The 23660-nt window shown below is 42.1% G+C and overlaps 1 protein-coding gene across 1 annotated transcript in view; it reads right to left on the bottom strand.

Moving 5' to 3' along the window:
• The window catches only part of MCF2L2 (MCF.2 cell line derived transforming sequence-like 2), a gene marked incomplete at both ends in the record, with an annotated part of 130675 nt that extends 107343 nt beyond the window's left edge, over positions 1-23332 (bottom strand). The window contains 2 exons of the mRNA XM_084212569.1: positions 6972-7055; positions 23191-23332. Coding sequence (XP_084068695.1) covers positions 6972-7055; positions 23191-23332 — 226 coding nt within the window. The remainder of the gene's footprint in view (positions 1-6971; positions 7056-23190) is intronic.
• Between the last annotated feature and the right edge of the window lie 328 nt (positions 23333-23660).

Genomic DNA, 23660 nt, shown 5'->3' with positions numbered 1-23660 from the left:
TCTGTAGAGTGGACAATCCCTTGCTACTCCTGATCCTGTCTCTGCCCTATCCTCACGGCCTCAGTTGGATTATTTAAAAATCTCTTCTGGCCATGGAGAGCTGGAATGCTGTGGAATACAATGTTTGCACAAGGAAAAACTCAGAGCTCTAGAAAATAGGAATTTTGAACAAGGAAACACTTTTTCTTCTTGACATCTGGTGACATGGTATCAGCACACTACCTTTAGCCCCTCTTTTCCTTCCTGAAGGTTGGTTATTGTTTTGATCACATCTGAAAATGACTCAGTTATCTTAGATCATTCATTAAACTCACCTTGCTAGAGAGAAATCAGGCCTACAAAGACTCAAAAGTCTCTCAGCCCAGAAGGAAAACAAGAAAGCCATTATGCACACTGCACTGAATTGGATTTCAAATGCTGAGCAGAGCCACAGCCTCCACATTGACCTCCCCACTGGCCATGGGGTGATGCCAAATGCCGATGCATGGCAGCTGGATCTCCAGCTGCACTGTCTGCAGTCAGCATTGATGTAGAATATGCTGTCTTGTAAATTTAGTCAGGCTTTCCCCAGACTGCTGCACTCTAGACCGCCAGGTACCCAGTCAGGCTGGTTTGTTACAGATTCTCAGTGACATCTCCTGGACACAAACAGTAACAGCCAGGAAAATTCAATACCAAATTTGTCTGCTGTCTCTTTGTGCAGAGCTCAATACCAAATTTGTCTGCTGTCTCTTTGTGCATGCCAAGGTATTTCATACTTGGTATCTTGTGAACATTCACAGGATTTCTGGGCACCAAACTTTCCCATTCACATGTTCCAAGTATGTGAATATACTTTAAATGAGAGAGATGTAGTAACTTGGAATATTTTGGTTTAAAGCAGCAATATTTGCCACTGGAGGATAAGGTACAGATTCCCCTGGATTCCCTACTTCAACACCTGATAGTTTAGCTGCAGTTATACCCAAGATTTGTTCAAACTACAAGTTTCAAAGGGTACTTCTAATGCTCCTCCTGCTCATGAGGATCTCTCTGTGTCCCTTTTATTTCATCTCCTGCATCTCCATTCACACACACACTCTTCTTCCCCTGGCCTCTTCCCTGAGCTGGATGAGGCAGGCTGATGATGCACTCTATGTATGTGGGTGTGTATTTTTGTTATGGGATCTTCTCCTATAAAAAGCCATCCAAAGAATGAATCTTAGCAGACTGAACACTGACTTCTTCCTTTCACCACTGGCAACAAATCTAGGACACTTAGGAGCAGCCGCAGACTGAACATTCAACTAAGAGTCAGCAGCTCCTGCCTCTGACTAAGCCACAGGCCCTTTACAGCTCCTGATCTCCATCTCATTCCCCAATGTGAAGCAACACTTCCTGCTGCAACCACACCAGAACCCTCAGATGGTTCAGCAGAGCTGTATTTCAGACAGGGAAATAAACAAGGAAGCCTTCAGTTCCTGCCACACCAGGAAATTAGGGGGAAGATTTGAGGGAGTTTGGTATGCAGAAATTGTTAAGTGCTATGATGAGAAGAGAGCAGAAGTGTGTAAAGTGTTAAGTGACAAGAAATACCATGGTACGAATATGTTACAAATAGTTTTTTCCTGCCCATATCTGAACTTCAAGCAGTAGTTGAATCACAAAGGAAAATTATCTATATCCATTTGGATAAGGGAAGCTCCTTAAATACCAAAGGTGTCTGGAAAACTATCTCTTCAGTACAAGGGAGCAATTCCATACATCTTAATGTTAATGCCACTTTTTCTCTGACACTAATCCAAGAATTGCTGCAGTATGCAAATTTCTGCAGAATGTGGATTGACAAGCTGCAGCCCTTTTTTCCTCGGCCATCAACCTTTCTTTCTAGGGAGTTGCCACAAGATTTCTTCCAGTCCTTGAAATACTTTAGCTAGATACTACTCAGTGTCTCGAAAGGGCAGACAGCACAAACTAAAAGCCAATAGGGACAGCCTCCAGTCAGCACCATAGCCATAAGGACTGAGTACATGAAATTTGTCTTTTATGAAATTTAGAAGAGACAGCACACAAGCTGTATCAGCATTGTACAAGGTACCCATGGTAATGGGACCTTCACTAACTCTTAGGTGTGCCAATCCCCAAAGTCCCAGGACACAGAGCAGCACTCATAGCTGCTCCTATTAGACAGACTTTCCAGCAGCAAATGCAGCTTGGATAGCTGCTGCAGTGAAGATGGGGCCAGAATTCAGCTGTGGAAACAAAACAGCTGAAGTATTTGGGGAAAGAATATATGTGGGGGAGAAAAGGTTATGGCAGCTGAGAAATTTTAATTTTGCTTTGCAGTATAAAGGGTGTGATTGACAAATGAGGTGTGAGTGCTGAATTCTGAGATCTCTCACAGCTGAATCTGTATGTTGCTATGACTGATGTAAAAGCAGAAAGCAATCACAACTGCAGGCCAAGGCCCTGAACACAATGAGGATCTTAGAAATGCTCCCACTCCTCAGTTCCAGCCCTCCCATGCTTCCCACCTAGGCACAAAAAATATCCATGGTTGAGACAGTAAGGGGCTACACTGAAGTCCTAACTCTATAGCCAGTAGCTCTTCTAACTAGAGATCACCAAATATGCTGACTCCCTTGGGAAACCAAAACAAATTAAAAGCACCAGCCCAACAAAGGAGCTATAGTCAGGAGAAGTTCCAAAAGTTAGTTTGCAAGTTTCCAGAGCTCACCTCCCCAGCCTGCCACAGACACTAACTCATCAGTTAGGGTTGGAAAGTGTTCTCTCAAATGCTGCTGACACATGCAGGCTTAACTGCTTGGGCCTGCCCACATGCAGAGAACTCCCTGAGTCATCACAGCCCAGCCCTTACTGCAGTTCATCTCCTGGGTCAGACAGCCAAAAAGTCTAATGACATCTCAGCTAAAGTTTCACTGCTTTGGTCAAGTCTTGCTTTTTCCAAGCTCTGGTCTTTTGGTTTTCCATGTTGATTAACAGTTGTGAGTAATGAATTTCTCATTAAATCATGTTTCCTGGGTGTCAATTCTTATAAAAGATCCAAACTGTCCTTTTGGTAAGGTCAGGCCAGGTTTTCCAAAAGGCTCAGTTTAAACAGGAAGCAGATGGCCAAATACCCTCCAGGCTTTGCAAATTAAATAAACTGGCTTCTGAGTCAGTTACTGTTTTCAGATATACTCTCCCATCCACTGAAGTCTGTTAACAGGAGCAGAACACAAAGAAAATGATTCTCTCTGCTAATACACTTTGTGACAGTTTGTCTAATAAAGTCGTGATTTAGCAACATGATCCATTATTGCCGCAAATGGCAGATTGGGCTCTTTGACAGAGTAATTACAGATAAGAACAGGTTGTGAAGCTGCAGATAAAAAAGTGTGGAGGGGAAGGAATGGTAGCAGTTCCAAGAGCAGATTGGTACAGCAGGACAGAAAAAGTATTTTACTAGTGGTTCTTTATTCTTGAGTAATAACTGGTGTGTTAGAATAACCAGGCTTTCAGTACTACTCAACTTTGTGATCTAGTTCCCTTAACACCTACAGGAAACACACAAAGCTAGCTGAGCACTCCTGTGTTGTCACAGCTGTAGTCCATTAATTGAGAGTTTGGTTTTCAGGGAAAGGAAAGAGGCAGTAGTGATATCAAAGCTAGAATTAACCACAAGAACCAGTACTCATACCAGATCTCACAAGCTAAGCAGGGCTAAATCAGCACATGGGAAAAGAGATGACCAAAGTAAAATTACGTGATTAAGGACATTGCCACATTACACTGCAGCCTTTTCCGTGACCTCAGTGGACCAGGGAAGGCTTTGGAGAGTTTTCCTGTTCTTGGCATGGAGTAAGGTCTAGATTAGTCTGGTAGGTGGAGGACCAGGACAAATAGGAGGCTGTTAGCAGGTAATACATACATTATAACTAGACCCTGACACAATCAAACACCAAACTCATCAGACTTGTTACGTAATTCCTACCATCTGCTCAGAGACCACAAGACAGCCAGATCCTCTTAAGAAGTTTGCACACAGCAATAGTGGAGAGAAGTGTTTCTAATGAGTCATGTCCAGAGAAAACAAAGAGCCTTTGATTCAATCATTTCCATTTTCTTTTCTGCTTTACTGCAAGGAAACATTCTGCGTTCACTGCATCTGCCTCAGCTGCCAGCTGTTACTAAAAAGGTGGTATTAACCAAAGAAATATTCATTTACGACAAAGTTTACAACAGTTAACCCCTGACTTTCATTATCACCGGACAAATACATTTGGAGTCCACAGGACTGAGCAGGAGAGCTTGACAAAGCTAGAGGCTGTGGAGTAACACAGCTCAGTGCTGCATCCTCAGGGCTCTGCACAGGCATGGAAGAGGTACCTGGCTGTGCTCTGGAGGCTGCAGCCTCCAGACTGAAAGAAATAACCCCATCTAGTATAAATCAGTGTATACCACTGTTAGGAAATTGTTCAGAGAAACATAATTTATGCCCCTAACACTCTACAAGAACATTGGAATTGCCTTTTACTGCCCAAGATGGTGACACCAAAGAACAGAAGGGGTTTTTTTTCCCAGACAGTGGCTACTGAGCTGCAACATTTCAATATGGAAAATCAGGAAATAGGCTAAGTATCAAATTTTCAGCCACCATGTAGGCAAGCACTGAAGCACCAAAATATTTGTGGTTGCTCATACCTAATGAAAAGCAGCTAACAGCATGCTTTGAGGAAAGCTACAGAGCCATCTGGAAAAAAAAATCTAAATCAAATGATGTCATTTACATGTGAATTACTTTAATAAGTGAAATGAGGCAGAAGAGTGCCCAGTTTTGTTTTCATTGCATGAAAAAACCAATCTTTTGCTAAAGGAAAAAGAAAGTTACATTATTTAGAGAAATGCATTTTTGAAAAGTATAGTAATGTTTGGCTGGTACCTAAAGTTCTCTTTGCAGGAGGCAATAGAGAGAGAGTAAGGAAGAAAGGAAGATTCCTGCTCTCTGTTACCTATGACTCACCAGTGGTCACCAAGAGAATAAGACACTGAGCCAAAGGGGCTTCTAAGCTTTCCTTGTCTTCTTCACATGCTACCATGGGGATTTTGGAGTGAAGCAGGTTTCCAAATTTAACTGTAAAATTCAGACTGAAATCAACTTTGAAACTATGAACTACACTGCCCTGTTCTATAGTAGGATACTATTTCTGGACTGTGCTGAAAAGATTTCGGATAAGCCTGAAAATTATTAAAATGTGATTTGTTATTTAGGTAGATGGGGACATGAAAGACACCCTCTCACTCTCCTTTGCCATTTGTTATTAGTACTTCCATGCTGATGAACCAGTTCTTTGCTGATTCCTAACAAAAAAGCCCCTCAGCCTTGCCTTCTATGAAGAGCTATTTTTCAAGTCTTTAAGCAGTTCACATTTAAACAGCCTCATTTAAACACCTTTCTCATCACTTCCAAGAATAAAAGAATTAGATAAATGTGAAGAGTCGAATTTGCTAAAATAGCAGGTGAGAATACAGGCACTGCTGAAATTATGAGTCCATAAAGAAATATGAAAATTCTCTTTTAATGTCTACCCTTGACATTTTTATTCCATGTTTAATGTCCTAGCTGGAACTGGAAGTGGGTTTTTTCTTCCTGTTTAGTAAACCACTTTCCATAAGTTGCTCATTACATGCTGTATTCAACTTTTGCTATTGGTCCCAAATGTTGCAAGGTAATGGAGTTCAAAAATAGCAATCTTCCATATTTTATTGCACAGGCAATTGCATACGAGGCACTCAGTTCTCAACAATTATTTATCCTACTTATCCTTCACTGAGCACAACAGTGGGATGAAAAGGGTTTGAGCAATTTAATGCAGTTACAGACTCTCTCCTGCCCAGAGGGTTGTGGAATTCTAGGAAGGTGTGACCTTGAGATGTTTTACTGCAGATGAGAAGGCAGCACCTTCTGCTCAGTCAATACTCTCTGCCTAATGCAAACCCTTTAGTTATTGAGCTTAGGAAACTGCCACAGGATCCTACTTGCAAGCCTCCAAAATCAAGTTTTAACACTCAGAGCTTCATAAAGAAGCCTGTGTAAACTAGATATGGATTTCTTTGACTAACTTGGAATGTATATTAAAATGCAAAGACACAGCAAGGATTGGGCCTGCTGAGCTGACCATTTCCAGAGCTGGGTTGATGCACTCTTTACACTCTATACCCACCAAGAGGGACAGGTTTCCAAGAGGACCTTCTTATAATCTCAGCATTTTGTGCAAAATCATGATACTTTACTGACTCTATGAGGAAGATGATAAGTAAATTCTGAATTTTCTTATTTGTAGAACAGACAGAAATAGAGACAAAAGGAGTTGCCAGAGGCCATGCAGTCAACAGCAGAGACTGTTTTAGGACCTAGATAATATTTTATCATCTACAGTATCCAAAATAATGAATTAAATAATTTGCCAAATATTTCAGTATCAGCTCTTTCTTTGGGGAAGGAACTGCGTCACTTTGTGTGATTGCAAATTTCAGGCAAACAAAGGACTATGTAATAATCATATCTTTTAAAGATTAGAACCTTACACTTTAGCAATGAATCATTTCTAAAACAAAGGCAAATGAGGAAGAAGGGGGAGGTCATGAATAGATCCCTGATAGACCAAAATCTTTTCCCACAAACAAGATGCTTGGACATTGTGCAAAGATATGTAGCGAAAGTTTTGTTTAATTTCTTGCCCTCTAAATAGGTTCCTCCCAGCCCATTGTGGAGAACATGGAAAATTAACTTGCCTTAAAAAAGCAAGAACAGCAGCTTGGCACTTTTCCATTCCATACACCATGAATATCTGACTGTAGCAGCTTTTCTCAGGAGCAATATGAAAATACTATTGCAACTGCTGTACAGAGCTGAAGGGTGACAGTCAGCATGGCACATTCCAGTATGTCTCCAAGAGAATCACAGAGTGTCATTACCAGCAACTTCTTACCTGACAAGATTGCAAATTGCCTGTGGAGCTGCTCTATTATATCCACTGCTACCAGCGGCCGTATCTCCTGCTGCATGATTTCATCTGTGCAAGGGAAAACAGAAATCTTCTGTGAGTTCATAAAGCCTCAATGACAATTTTTTCCTCCTTTAACAACCCAGCAAAACAAAGATGACACTCAAAGTAAAAAGCCTAGCCAGACTATTGCCTGAGCTATTAGATGACTATTGTGGTAAAGATTATGATACTTACAGAGTCTCCTCTTCAGCCTATTAACTTCATCTATTGCCTTGTGATTTCAGGGAGAGCTTTTCATAAAGCAGCCGCAGTGGATTTGCCAGAGCTTGCCACAGGTTTGCTCAGGCTGACAGCCTGCTCCTTACCACTTCAGCTTCCATATTAAGTCACTGCATTTGGCCTCCCACTACAGCAGTTTTTCAGTCTTTGAAGCAGTAAAGTCTACTCCACATACATGGCCCTGTTCCACCCTGAACTCCCCGAGCTCTGCTGGAGGACTTTGTGTAGCCAGCCAATCCACAACAGTTTCCTTTCCCGATGCTTTTTCCGCTACAAGCAAATACATAGTAAAAGGAGGAAATAAGGGGCTGTGAGACTTTCTTCTCATGAAAACAAAGCCTGTTATTTTAACTAAGCCAGTTAGTTTAAACACTAAAAAGTTAAAAAGTAACTTGGCAAGCAGCTGGGCAAAAAAATGACCTCAATTTTTGTGAGTGATCTATGGAGTGAAAAGCAATTATAGTTTCACATGGAGCTAATTTGATCTCTTTTTGTAACAGGTGCACCCAGTTATTTTCCGCACTCTTCACACCAGTCTAAAGCAGCAACATTTACAAGAAATATCTGCCAACTTAACTGGCAGGATCAAGGTTTATCTTACAATAACACACATTGGTACTATTCCTTTAGCCACTGTACAGAACAACAACCAGTCCTGGTGTCTGGGTACTTAGAGGTGTACAGATCACCTCTAAGTACCCAGACAACAGGTGGAAGGAAGGAGGCTGGGTCCAGATAGACCACAGATCTGAGTCAGGGCAAGCAGTTGCCCCATTTAAGCACCAAGATCTTAACTAATGTGAATTCAACATGGGTACTGAAATACTTTTGTGCACCTGATTTTAAACCAACAGTCCAGAAACAGAGAGTGAGGTCAGAGAGGTTAAAGATTAGCTTCTTTCTCCTTCATCCTAGTCAACTGCCCAAAAAACTTTCTCTGTCTTGCTTTCAGACATCCACTCTGATCCTTTCCAGAACTAGGGATTCCAGGTTCTAAATGACACAATGTCATTTGGAAAGTTTTATGTTCATTTTCAAACACTTCACTCATGCCTTGAGATGAAGCAGCTGAAGAGCTTGTGTCAGAGTGGGTGCCACACAATGTGAAAAGAAGTTGCACAGATGCAGACTTGAATGAGTGATGTTGATGTGGGACCTTCTTTTCCATCCTGTTTATGAGGCTCACTATCACCTCTCTGATTTTTGACATTCTAGGTGGCAAAAGCAACCAGGAATCACTAAGGAGCTTGGTGTCAGGGATTGTTATACATTGCCAAAGCAAACAAAATAAGTAACCCATTAAGTTTTCCTCTTTTACTCTGCAATTTCTTCCATGAAATCCAGAATGGGACCGGGGGGGGGGGGGGTAAACTGCAGAGCAAATAAAGGAAAGCAAACCAAAATCTTTTTGAACACACAAAGGTTATTTTTTAGAGAGTAGAGAATACTATAAGCCTGATTTCTCTCTAGCTGCTGAAGAACAGCTTGTTGATAACCCTGTTTGGAGTCAGATAAATACTACACTCAGGGAACTAGCAGCAAATAACTCCTGTAATCTATGAACACAATTCTCAACAGATACTGAGAAGTGTCCCCAGATTATTGGTCCAAAGATTCTACCATCCTTCAGAAAGTACACTGGAAGTATTTCTAAATCACCATAATAGTAAATGATTTGCCCTTTTCCAAACAGGTGTTGGCAGCAAGAGGAAGGCAGAAGAGAGAAAAGCTGATTGTAACAAAAACCAGTCAACATGGAAGCAAATTAATAATTTAGACAAAGCCTGGATTCTCAGAGCTGAGAAACCTCAGGGCATCATACATTGAAGGAAATACTGTTGATTTTTCAGCATCCAGAAGGTGCAAAGTTATTGTGACCCCTGTGCAGTCCCACAGGTCAGGTACATTCAGGTTTGATCAGGACTGAGATTATGCCAAACAGCTGCAAAAATAGAAAAAATATTTCTACAATGTATGACAGAAATGTACAGTTAACTAGAAAAGGTGCTACCATAACTCACCTCTCAGAGACTTGCCCAGCCCTCCAGGATAACAAACCTGCCAGTAGTTAAGTTTGTTTGATGTTTGCCAATGTGAAGACATCATTAATATTAACCATCATTAATATTTCTTGAGCAAAACAGAAATTCCACCACCCACCCAACCCCTATTTAGCTTTATTAGCTTGCTCTAAACATAGCTTGGTTTCTGGTTTCTAAATATCCTTTTTATTTCAGAAGGTTTTTGTGATGTAGGATAAGCTGAAGCAAAAGAAACAAGAACTGCAGAGTGCCAGTTAGTTCTTATCAAATCCCCTGCCTGGGCAAGACAAACCTGATGGGATTGCTGTAAAAGCCACACTCAGGAGGAGATGTTCAGGTGATGAGAAAGGTGGTACAAAACACATTTGGTGACTAGGAATCACACATCCAATAAGTCAGTACAGTTCACACTGACATGCTAGGAAAAGCAATTGCAGCAAAAGAAACTAGCAGGAGACAGAAAATCTGAGAAAACAAGGGAAGGTGCCTCACGAGCCCAATCGGCAAATGAGATCATGTGGCTATGAAATGTCAGCAGCTGTAGCCAACAGCACTCAAGGTCCCATTTGCCCATTTGCACTTCTTCTAGGACAGTGCTTAAAGGTAGTTACTCCCCAACATGGAAGAATTGGCAATACCATCACAGCACAGACCTTGCAGTAGAAGTCCCAGTCCTTGGAAACATGATTCAATACCTGGGGCTGTTGGAAGAAGTTTTTAATCTTTGACTAGAAGAAAAGCTTGAAAAAATCTTATAAGCAAACAAAAATACACAAGTCTGGGTTTGTTTCAAAGCTATGACATTTTCCTAGTATCAGTGAGCTTTAATAGTTTATATCTTCTACTAGCTTTATCCCAGGAAGCTCTGAAGCCTCTCTGGTCTGTACTGCAAGCCAGAAAGCAGCAGGAAGTGCTGCTCACCCTCCTGGACAGAAGCAAGGTACCATTTTTCTGTGGGACTGATATTCCAGCGGACATGAGCTGGGTGACATGAGCTGGTATTGAGCTGACAGCTACAGGTTCATAGACACTTCAGAAAAACTTATTGATGATAGGAACATTTTAACACTACTTGGGGTAAAGGGGAAGGTTTCAGGAAGCTGAAAAGCTTCAGGAATTTGACAACTATCTTGTTTCATAGCACCCCTTGCTGATATCTACAAATGACATTGGACAACTCCTGTTCACTTCAGAGCAGTGCTGTCCTCTGATAAAATCTGTATCTGTATAGGCATGCAACTCAAGATCTTATCAAAACATATACCAGCCAAGTGTCTGCAACATTTATTTTGGGAAACTTGACTCAGACATTTCCCACCTTCTGTGTCATTGCTCTTGTGGTCTTTTTTTTTTTTTTTTAAGAGGCAGTTATTCATAGCCCCTGAAATTTCAAAAGAAAAATTTAATTGTTTGGTGTTACATGAAACAATGCCAATCCCCTACACGGGTCATCAAAGATGAACATTTACATATACCATACAGTTCTTCATTACTTGAATTAATTGAATTTGTCAGGATAATTTAAATATGAATAAGGATGTGATAAAAGAGGAAAAAAAATAAAAGAAACAAGTCAGTTCATCTACTCTTGGTTCTCCTCTTAAACTGCTATAAATTCAATTCCTAGCAGAGGCCAGTTTCAATGCAGAAGAATTAGGCCTTACAGTTTTGCTTCCCAAGGTTTTCTACCAAGGGGGAGAAAAAGAAAAGCAATTACTACAGCCATCTGTCTGGCACAGCTTCTCCTCCTTCCTAGCTCTCCAGGGAGGCTCACTGCAACTGTGCTATCTGATCCTCGAGGGGAAAGCCATTCAGTTATGCTTCATAATTCCTCATTCAACAATGAAACCTGCTTGGGCTCAAAAACACACAGTTATTCTGGGTCTCACCCAGCTCACACAGCAGGTCTGGAGGAGCTACACTAACAGCAGATGGTTAAAAGCAACAAAGAATATCCTCTTGTTCTTTCCTCTCTTCTCTGAGCAGACACTAACTAGTTTACATGCTAATGGCAACTGATTATTTTCAACAGCACTGGAAAGGTGACTTGCTGGAGTGAGGGACTGGACTGCACCAGCAGATTGACACAGCAGTGCCTGTTGCTCCACCAAGGACAACTAAATGCCACCAGCCACACCAGGACACTGGGGCTTCTTTGTTTTTAAGAGGCTGGAGGCTACAACTGCCTGGCCTTCTGCTTACTGCAGGAGAGGATGGCTTCAATCCCCCATCTGAAGTCACTTCTCTTGGAAAAATGGGCTACAAATTTCTAGAGCAAAGTTCATGTCTTCTTAATGACAGCCTAATATGTAATTCACAGTGAAAGAAGACAGCTGAGAGTGAAAAGAAAATCTTTTCTAAAATAGTCAGGTACATCAGCCTACTTCTACTTTGTGCAAGCTCTGTCAAAAGTTATGCTCAGAGCTTTTGTAATTTTTTTGAGAAAAATCAGATTGCTGATGTGATGGAAAAGGGTCAGACAGGATTAAGCATGAGACCAGATATTTCTTGCCCAGATATTTCATTTTAAGAACATGAAAGCACACCCTTACATTATGTGTTCTTATGCTCCTTAGAAAGTTCCAAAAGGCAAAGCCAAAGTTTTAAAGTTGCAAAATTCCTACAGTCCAGAACTTCTCCCAGGTCCTGAGTCTGCTTTGCTGGCCACCAACAACAGCAAAGTCTAGCAGAGCGAAGTTAGATTTCAAGAATTAAACACACTAAGAAAACAAATTTGCATGTTTGATAAGGTTTAAGCAGGCTAAAGGATTTGAAAATATTCTGTCCCACCAGGACTCCCAGTTCGAGTCCTTATGCAAAACATTTCCCTTTTTGAAGGTCAAAAAGAACTTCAAGGTTATTAGATCAGAGAAAGAATCTCTTCGTTTGGAATCCTTTTTATTTAATTACTATTTATTTTTCTTTCTCACCATTTGCGCCCCTTGTTTACTTTCTGAAAAGATTTGTTTATTCTCTCAGCCCAGGCAGACAAACTGTGAGGTCAGTTTCTGACAAGCTGCTGTGCTACAGATGGTTCTAAAGAAGGAACTAAAAATCTAGCTATAAACAGAAAGGAAATCTCATCCTTTCTCTTATTCTTCTGCACATTCCTGCCACCTTTCTTTTCGCTAACCCATGTTGAGTCAACTGAAAACTAAGCCAGGAATAACTTTATTGTAAATAAGGTGGAGCAATCATTTCCTTAGTAATTGCTTCTGATCTGGGTTAGTTCTCTGCAAAGCTGCTTGGAGGGTACAAGTGCTGATAATGCATAGGAGGGGTGGGGGATGACAAAGCCAGGACTACCCTTCCAGAAGAGAATCAGGGCAGCTTAGAGCAAAAGCCAAAATGAAGCATAGGTGGCTGGCATCAACTTTTCTCTCAGATCGATTTTTCACCAAGCACAACTGTAAAACCTACAAGGAGTATTTGTCTGAGAGCAATTTCTCTTATCATTTAAGACAAGTTTCATAGCAAAGTTTGGTAGCCATCTCCCAAAAACTGAAGATCCTTCCAAAATATTTAAGTAACTCTTGGTCGTGTTTGGAAGTATCTGTTTAAGTTGGTGGATTTTTAGTTGCAACAACAACTCAGTTTTATGTACTACAGATTTCTACTTAGATAGCAGAAATCTGGAGAAGCAAGGTTAGGAGCAAGACTCTGTCTTGAGTAATGCACTGCCAGAATGTTCCAGTCCCTTAAGAAGGGGACAGATTGAGGCCATGGTGTGGAAGGAATTGCCTTGCAAATTTTCCCAAACAATTTCCATGGAAGGTTAGAAATGCACAATTTCTCTGAAGAGCTCAAAAACCTGTGAGTCCCAGTGTCTACCTGGGCAGAAGTTAAACTGGTGCCTGATTAGATTTTCTGTCACACAGCAGATGTACTCTGAAGTTTTCTCCTGACATCACACTGAGTTGTGATTGGTATTTCCAAGGCATTCTGTGCAGCTTAATGATGGAGGTACAGTTTTACCTGAGCCTGGCTCTGCAGGCACATACTTCTGCTGATTTTAAGTCTTTCCGGGAAGACTGTTCAAATTCTTTGGATCACTGCATTTCTCAGTTAATCTCATTTACTAAATTTGATGCTCATTTTAACATAAAATTACAAGAGTGGAGAGTTCACAGATTGAAAAGACCTGTTTGGAGGCTGTGTTTTCCTGTGCTCCAGGAGTGGTTACAGACTTTAGCAAGCTGTTTCTACAGGCAGGCACAGCACACATTAGGAGTCTACTATGGTTGATTTATAAGGGGAAGAAAGTAGAGCTGTTCATATATAAAACTGAAATCTTGCCCTCCCAATTGGAAATGCACCCTCTAGGCATGATGTCAGCCTTCTAAGCCCATGTCAAAATATTTTGGAATATACTTCCTTGGATGAAGAAACAGATTTTGCTGCTTTTTCCATTTAACCACTTCAAAAACAGTCTTTAGATGTTCTTGTTTGAAGGAGATTTTTTTTGTTTGTTTTTAAAGAAGTCTTAAAATTGATTGGTAAATAAAAAAAAATTAAAAGCTTTCTTCTGCATAGGTAAACTCTCATTTTAATTTACTGTTGGTACATTCTGCAAAAATACATTGATGCGTACAAATTTATACTTATAGTCACACTTCAAGGACTTCAATGACTATTTGCTGTCAGAACACACCATACATTTGTGCACACATCTAGGAATTCTCCATTAATAATCCCCATAAAAGCCAAATTTACAAACTAATATAAAATTCTCAAAGCACTCTCCACTGTTCAGTTCAATTCATATCCTAGCCTATTATGAAGATACTTATAATACTGCTGTAAAATTGTAAGAGATAGACAAGAAATTATTAACAATTCTTACAATTATTAACAATTCTAACAATTATTAACAAATCTTCAATCTACATTATGAATGATACATAATCTGATTATGGATAATTCAGATCTTTTCTGAAAAGATCTAAAGAAACACACCATACCACATCATTTGCTCAGCAAAATATTGCTTGATTTCACAGACCACCCTCTGGTGGGGAGATGCTACATCCTGCTATCTACAAAACTGAAACTTCCCTAATAAAAGGCATTAAAGGCAAAGGTCTAATCTCAGCATTCAACAAATAAATCCAGATTTATAGCAGCATGGAACAACCTCTTGCCTAGTGCCTCAGTAGTAAAAACTTCTTCATAGTTCTGATTTTTGCCAGAGAAAAGTTAATTCATCTTCTTCCCAAAATCTGTCCTTCACAACAATGCTGGATTGCGAGAACACAAATTCCTGCTCAGAGAATAGAAGAAAAGAACTTTTCCATAATGTCATGTTAAAAACCATTGTGAATAACAAAACCCACATGTGGCAAACTGCAAAGCTAAAATATGCTCACTACAATGCCTGGACACTGAGTTAATCAAGAGATACAGCAGGCTGTGCAGCAGACTTCATTCCTTTCTCCCAGAGCTTGCCAGCAGACAGTTTCATGGCTGAAACTGTATCTTAGAAAAATTCTAGCCACTGGCTCTGCCCTGACCTACCACATCCAGCAAAATAATTTCAGAGCCTATTCACATAATTTCTGAGCTCAGGAGCTGAAGGGCTGGTTGCTTGCTCACTGCTGAACACAGGCCAGTTAGCTCAAAAAATATTTCCCTGGTTACTGTATTGGAGACAAACAGTGAGCCACAGCAGGCATCTCTGCTGCCAGCAGCCCTCTGAGTGTACCTCGGGGACAAACACCGCTCACAGCCGACCTCTGCCCAGGACAGCTCCCAGCCACCCTCCTGCAGCCGTCTCCAAGCTGTCACCAGCAGCTCAGCTCAGAAGCCCCGAGAACGACACGGCAAGGAGCGATGGCTCCCCTGCAGCCCCTGCAGCACTCACGAGGCTTCGCGGGGAGGCAGCGCGGCTCCTCGCAGTCCCGCCGTGGCAATGAGCGCACCGAGGCACCGGGCAGGGAGGCAGGGAGGGAGGGAGGGATGGAGAGAGGGAGGGAGGGAGGGATGGAGAGAGGCCGCACTCCCTGCGAGCAATCCTGGATCCAACCAACGGTGCACCCAAGGGCTGACGCTCTGCTGGAGGAGTCTGCACAAATTGCTTCGGAGCAGCTCCAGGGCAAAGCACAGCAGAGACCTCTGACTGCAGCACGGCCAGGTTGAACCCTGCCCAGGGACAGCTGCCTCTCCCCGCCCGGACAGCTTTCTGCTCAGGCCCCTCCAAAGGGACACTTCGGAGGCTTTCACAGCTTGGCGCAAACAATAAAGGTACAGCCCAGCAAGCAACAAAACAGATTCACTTTCTCAGACTAAGGCATGGAAAGGGCTTTCATTAAAATAACTTTAAATAGTAGGGTATTCAGGGCCAAGGGAAACCAGCAGTGCTGCTGTGAATTGCTGTCTCGAGTACTATCCCGAAGGCACACCCACACATCAGAACACAGCGCTGTTATTTAAAGACAAAGGAGAAGACTGCACGAGACCTATGAATTTGGTAGGAAACATGACCTCAGGTTTTGAACAGGGGAGTAATCATTTTGACATATATAGTTCAATGAATACTTCAGAACACAAGTTTTCAGTGCATGAAGGGAGTACACATGTGGCTTGAAGAAGGTGACATCACACCTATAGCAGTCTGAAGCAATACTGGGAAGCATTAGGTTAACTCATTAGGTAAACTCATAAAAAAACTCATACATTAACATCAGGTTAACTCATAAAATTTACTGTCCCTTTACTGCCACAATCCCCAGCAGCTCAGTGGCTTTAGATACAAGTCACTCTTTACCCAGGCTACAGTAGCTGTCCCCTTGGATGTGTGATGCAATGGTAATATCTTGTTTGTTCTGTGTCTTCAGGCTCCAAAAAGACAAGTGTAATTCATTTTATAGATAGGGAAATTGAGGCACAGGGATAGGAATCCAGGTCGTCAGTCAACCTCAGTTTTTCCCAGCAGTAAATTGAGGAGCAGACCAAAGTTGTTTCTACAGACAGGCTACTGGACAGTGGATCTCTCTTAAGGATAATACACCCAGGATTTCCATCCTTCTCCCATCAGCTAACCAACACATGCTATGATAATGCTTTTAGTATAGCATGAGAAAACAAACAGGATTTTCTGCATAGTTACAAATGAATGCCAGATCTAAGCAGAGCATCACCATGCTTGGTACAAGATACACCTGAGAGCTTATGACACCTGTAGCTTCACAGACAGACACTTGGTGGATAAAGGTACAACAGGAGAGTGGCAAGATGCATGGATTTTGCACTGCACTTCCTTTCCCAGCCTCCCTTACACTGCTTGCCAAACAAGTGAATTCAGCGTGGAGTGGGTGTGTTACTCTCTGCTGCCTGTACCAGTATAAATGTACCAGTATAAATGTGTAACCTATGTACAAAATCTGTCTCCCATTCTAGAAACGTTTTGCTCTCCTGGGAGCTTCCCCTCCCCTTCTGCTTGTGAGGAGGGAACAGACCACAGCCCTGCTGGCCACCGAGCCCAGCCCGGCCCCGGGGCAGCCGCGACAGCAGCAGAGCCTGTGCGCAGCTGATCCCCAGCCAGGTGTGGGGCAGCCCACGGCCCCCTCCTGGCACCATCCCTCACCTTCCTGCCGGGACTGGCCTCCCTGGGAGCACAGAGGGACAAGTGTCCCTCCGGTCCCAGTGGCTGATCAATGGGCCAGATGATTACTGTCTGAAAAGCACTTTAACCCTGAGTGTAGAGATGCTGCAGAAGCAGCAGATCCAGCCGTGGAGTCAGAAGATGAAATGTTACTCTGCATGTGAATGTAAATTACTAACCTAATGTGGATTCAGGATATAAGGAGAGGAACGATCTCACCATGGAAGTTGCACCAAGAAATTCCTCTCAGGCCACTACATTCTCCTCGGGCAGTACTTAAAGTTTCATAAGCTAAATTTACATGTCAGACATTTTTTCATTTGGGTAATTAGTACAGGTAATTTCAGTATGCATTGGCAAAATGTCTTTGCCAAGCTAAAAAGGCTTAGTTGTGCCTCTCTCAGCAGAACAATATTATGTACTATCCAAATATTGTCTCACCAGCATACAGCCCATAGAATAGGGTAGTACTGACATTTCAGTTTTTGTTACTAGGAAGCAACTGTATTACACACTTAAGTTTACTGTAAAAAAAAATATATTCAAGGACATGATCCTCTTTGGCTACAATACACCCCAGTTTCATTGAAATAATTTGCACCATGTCAGCATCTGTCTCCACATGTTCATGTGTTATACCCGTGGGTGTGGGCCTCCAGAAGCATGACAAGGAATGGCTCACACGCAAGTGCCTCCAACTCAGAGATCATCTGCCTAGATTCTTTCACTGCAGCACCAAAGGGAACCACTAGGTTCATTGTGTTTGACTTGTTGAACACACAAGATGTTCATGGCAATTGGATTAAACCAGCATTTTAGAAAGCTCTTTAATCTTATGTTAAAGACTTCAGGCAACTGCAAATCTACTGTTTCTTCTAGAGAAGGCCTAACACAAAGAAACTGGTTTGTGTTTTACAGCTCCCACTTTGACTTACAGCCCATTGATTTTTATTATGCTTTTGACTTGAAAATTTAAGTTGCCCCCATTTCATCCATTCTCTGACAGATGTCACTTCTTCAGCTTAGGGGTAAATCAAGGGGAAAAGGAGCACAGTATCCCTTCACCCCTTCCCATTTTACCTCAGCGTTTCCCAATGCTAGCAAATGATGACCTTAGTAATTAACAGTATACCAGTTTCAAAATCAGATCTTCACTCCTGTAGACCTCCTCAGAGGCATCCCCAGAAACACACTGTCTCAAGGTGTGACTCAGGAGTTTAGACAAGTAGCCTAAACTGAGCAATCCCCAGTATAATGACTCATAGGCACAGGTTCTGAATATAAATAAGGCACTGACTCTGAGCAAAACAAGGCAATGCTGGGATATTCCAGCTTAGAAAAATGTTGAAAAAAATGTTTGGTCAATAATTCTTGTCTGTTGTAATAGCCTGAAGGATTTTTTTCCCCCTTGAAAAATGGAATCAACTAATAGGATCAGAAATTTGTGCATTTGGCATAGTCCAAATAGTCATAAATAGCTGGGCTGCTCCAACCAAGCATTTATTTATCATTACTTTATACTTGATCCTGAGTATCTCTAGTAGATAATGTGGTGAAGAAGGAAAGTCTTAGAAGGAATGTCTTAGAAAACTTGCTGGTCAGGCTAATCCACAGCAAGATTCAGGTAATAAAGCTGCAGTACAATTTGTATAAAAAAATCAATACATTAGCAGAGCAGAACTGGGTCTTTAAGTGAGGCTTGAAGCAGTAGAATTGGCTGAATTTGGAGAATAAGCTCTGTGGGCATAACCAGGCTGAGAGCTCTGCACAGGCACTCTCCAACCTCCCAGCATACTCAGCACCATTCTCTCCTGAAATCTTCTCCCCAGGCAGTTTACACTACAATTTAGGTAATAAAGAAAAGCAAACTGGGCTATTATATTGTGGTAATAAGTCCCACAAGCTAACAAAACATTGCCAATTATAGCAATCTGTCTATCCATGTTTAATGCTTTTTCATTTTGCTGAGTTGTTTCTTGTTCTGGTATCATGGGAGAAAGGGAAAAACATAAATACCCACAAGGCCTCTGCTCTAACTTGCCCTCTGAGAATTTGTTCTCTTGATCTTTGCAGTACTGCATCTCTCTCAGAATTCTTTTAAATGAAAATCAAGCTGTGCCTTCACTATTTGTTTCATAATTGTCTGGACTTTTCTGATTAGGTAAACAGGGTTTTAATATTTTTCAAGCACAGCAGAGCATGCTGCATATAAATGGGAACAGGTGAAAAGAAACACAAGCATCTAAGATAATTGTCTTTTCTCAGAAAAACCTCAGTGGAAAACAGAATATTTTATTTCAGCTATTCTATATGCAATGAGAGCCAGCTGAAAAAAGTTATCCCAGATCCCCTTGGTAGCATTTTTTACTAAAGATAAGAAGAAATACTGAATGCAAATAGAACCAGAACAATTTTGAGCAATATACAAGGAGCCACTGTGATTGAGTCTCAGGGGATTTAGAAATACCTTCCACTTATACTTCAGATTTTGGTCTTCACATAAAATAGCCACTTTCTCCAGTAACCATAACTTTTGTGGAAAGGTCAGTCATTTGAAAAAAAAAGCATTTCTCATTTATTTTACTACTAAAGGTGAGGAAGCTCCAAAAAGTCCAACAAATTTCAGTCCCAATTCATTTCAGATGGGATTTCCTTCCAGATATAGCACCCATAATTCCTTAGCCACTCCAGTACTTGAGTCCCTTTTCCTCCCTGAATAGATGGATGTGAAGAATTGGTTTTCAACTCCAGCAGTAAGAGAGACACAGCAGTAGGACTGAGAACAACCTCCCACGGTTGCTGGACAGATAAAACTGCAGCATTCCTCTGTCCTACAGAGAACAAAAGCAGAAACACTGCTAGCACAACAGACAGGTCCCCATCCTACTGGCAAGGAACCTCTTGCCTGGTTTTGCAGCAACAGCAAAATCCTGAAAAGCCTCAGTAATAAACTGCATACTCCTTAGTGTCTGCAGATTCACAACCCTGATTTAAGCAGCCACCAGCCTTGAGCACAGATGAAAACCACACATTTATTCTCCTAAAAATATAAAATCCCCTCGCAGCCCCAAGCTCCACAGCATGCAGAGGCAGTCATAGCTAGCACAGGATCATTCATCCATGTAAAACCCCTGTAGGTGCATAATCCCCTTGGAGCACTTGAGCATCACAACAAGACAGGCTAACTAGGAGCATCTGGGGACAAGGGGGCCAGTTTGGCAAGAGGTGTCCTCAAGCATTAAAGGTGTTCACCAGCAGCAGGGTGACACAAATAGTTAGGTCCATGCTGAAAAGACATGTGAGCCACTGTGCAAGAATGATGCACTTCATGGCAGGAGGCTATGCTTTGCTTTCAGCCTCAGTATCTGTTTCATGAGGAACCGAGGGCACGCCAACAATGATCAGCCCTGGACTGGGGTCCCTGTCACATCTCTGCCTGGCTTTCTGGGGGCTCCTTCCCTTTGGTTCTCATAGCTGAGCTCTAACCAGCACCTTGGAGCTGCAGCTCCAGTCTCAAGGTCACATAGTGGCGTTCAGAATAGCATTTGTACACCAGACCCCAGAGGGCCCTGTAGGCAGCTCATATAGCCTGTTGCAGGGAGCCAGGGCTGTGGAGTTCTCAGCAGGCATCATGTGCCCATAAGGAAACTGCCCTTCAGCTGGCCCCTCACAGCAGCACTTCTTTCTTGTGAACATTCGCTATTTTTATCCCTTTACCTGAACAGAAGCCTACAACCACACCTCTAACCACTCACCAGAACAAATCACATTGATTGAAAGAAAGCCTTGAAACTTGCATGATCCAGGAATGTGGAAGGTCAGACTGGAACTGGAACATAGGAACTGGAATGGCTTGGCACTGCTTACTGTGGGGTACTGCTGATAAAAGGCAGGTAACCTGCAGGCCACTGCAAGCATGTGGCCTCTATTTCTGCTGTAGTTACCTGCATGCCTTCCATATCTTCTCATTATGATATCTAATACACACGATAAAATTGCAACAGAATATTCAAAAGGCTCCACAGGCATGGTCTGTATGTGTGTCCTGGGACAAGGTGAAAATTGCTCCATATTTTTGGAGTGCTTGAAGTACTGAGTAAACATCAGCCAACTGGACCTTAGCAACAGTCCAGCTCAACCTCTACACTGCAGAAAGGGTACTCCCTCTAAAATGATGGCAAGTTAGAACATGCCCCAGGGGCCCTGCATTGCTGCTATGTTCAGAGAAAGTCAGCCTAAGAAAAAGGCAGTCAATGAGTCTTTGCTTGTAGGACCAGGTGGGGCAGACAGAATCCAACTTTTTTGGGACAGATAATCTTTTTGCCTAAATGTTTACGCAGCACAGACAACTAAGGGAAACTGGTCTAGTCTTCAAATCAGTAATATGAAGTAGTCATAGCTACATCATCAGCATCCACTTTTTATGGAGGCAGGTAATTCCCACTCCTACTTTACAGATAAGAAAACACAGGCCAAAAAAAAAAAAAAACAAAACACAATGAACACAAGGTCAGAGTCTGTTCAGAGCAGGAGAAAACAACCCACGCAATGTTGTTATGAACTCCTGTGCCACCTTGCCAGCTCCTTAGCCCCCTTCTAACACTGTCACCACACAAAGAGCTGCCCCAGTGCGTTCTCACAACTCACACAGCTCCAATACCTGCAGCTGAAGGCACCTGGTCCTCAGCAATAACTGAACTTCTGCCCCTATGGCAATTTTGCTGGCAGAATTTAATACTAAAGCAGTGAAGATGTTTTCTGCCTCACAAAATGACAACAGGCTCAGGCTGATCTGACATGCTCTCTGTTCCCTAGCAAAAAATGATTTTCCAAGGGATTTCCGCCCATAATACTATGCTAGGTCGTCTCTCAACATGAGAGGCAGAGAAGGTGTTTCCCTGGGAACAGTAACCATGGCAAAGCCCTTACCAGTCTCTTCCCCTCTCTACTACAGGAAGAAAAAGAGCAGCAGATGCCTGAGCTCTGCCTCCAGCAGGTCCACAGGCCCACAAAGCTATAAGCAACCTGATCAAACATTCAGGAAGGAACTTCAATGAATCCACTGTCTTTTACTGGATACCAGACATTTCTGCCCTGCTGCGCTGAACTCGGAACGCCTCGGTACAAAGAGTGCAACTGGAAACATCAGTGTTACTGAAAGGTCAGCCAAACACAACAATGCATAGGTAGGCACTGAGCCCAAAGATCAGCATGGATGGATCACCCACAGAAGCAGAGGTACAATGGACTGGCTTTGCACTTTTCAAACCCTGACATTGTGCATTAGAGCCCTGTTAAAGAAAGCATCTGCAAAGCCCAGTTTGTGAGCAGTGGCTGCAGCTGATACCCTGCTTCTGGCCCACCTCTTTTTCTACAGAATATTCTCGATTTACAAGATCAAATGCAACTCTCTTTGCTGAAGAGCTAATTAAATCATAATAAACAATTTAACTTCCAAGTACAATAGTATTGCATGCTTTTGGGAGTCTTCAACATGCACTAGTGAACACCTTGCAAATTTCTGGATATGAGGTTTACTAAGCATTTATTCAAGTTAATAGGGCAAATGAAGGGGGACTGTTTGAAAAATCTTTCTTTCAATGACACAGAGAAAAATTGTTCTATGATTCAGCAATCTTGATATGTGAACAGCCTAGATTTCAACTGCATCACTCCACTTCAGAGTTAGCAAGTAGTTAGCACAAATTGCTAGGTACCAGTACCTTATACTAGCAACCCCCTGAGAGTGGAATTACTGCCCTGTACCTGGGCTGCCTCACACAGAGCACAGAAAGCTCTGTTGTGCTACTTTCCGAACACAGTGAAACCAAAATCTTTACAGAGAGGAAGATATTAACCTTCTATGTAGTAATTCAGGAGCACAGGGTGACAGGGTCATCTGGGTCATGACACCCACTGCTCCAGCTCTTTACATTTATTTTTAAGAAGTATTTTCCACACACAACAGATACCTACTCCTGACATATACAGAAAACTCAGTGTCTTACATTCGAATGAAATAAACATTTATTCAGAACGAGTCTAACATTCATTTTAACTCCTTTAGGTCAAATCACTGCAAATATCCCAGTAATATACAGCCAAGTCAAATGCTGCAGTCACACCTGAGTTAATACCCAAATCCAGCCAGTTGCCTTTAATGATCACTGACTCCTCAGAGAAACATTAAGAATATAATCTCTTTTTGCAAATTGCCTGGGGATGCAATGCAATTACCACTACGAGAAGATGCTATTTTGTTTAAAGATGCTACACATACCTTTCTTTGCCATGCGCTCCAGTCTAACACATCCTCCTATAAAATCATGATAAGATTTCATTTCTCCTTCTGTTATCCGGACAGCAGTGAAAGGCAGATTCCTGGGTACCTGTTGTCCACATTTCCGACACCGAGAAGCCATTGCCACAGCTCAGGAGACTCCTGTCAGGAATCTGCTCTCTGTTTGCTGGAAGCCAGCCTGATTCTTCAGCTGTCAGTCCAGCCTGGTGACTTTATCCCACTTAGTTCATTCAAGGTCACCCTTGCCAGCAGGATGTTCACCATTGCAATTGGCTAAGACTTTTATAGGCTTACTGACTGTGTTTGTTTCTTCCTCCTTGCCTTCAATATCAGTTTACTTTAATCTCTCATTCAGAATGAAAGCTGTGAACCTCAGCGCAGCCCATGCTCTGAATGGCTTCCTTATCATTAATTTAAAGCTGTCTTATAAGCAACAATGAAGAGAGAAG

Source organism: Fringilla coelebs (genome assembly GCF_963513975.1).
Source record: "Fringilla coelebs genome assembly, chromosome: 10".
Classification (NCBI taxonomy): domain Eukaryota; kingdom Metazoa; phylum Chordata; class Aves; order Passeriformes; family Fringillidae; genus Fringilla; species Fringilla coelebs.
The sequence above is the reverse complement of the archived record's forward strand: the minus strand, read 5'-3'. Positions and strand labels throughout refer to the sequence as shown.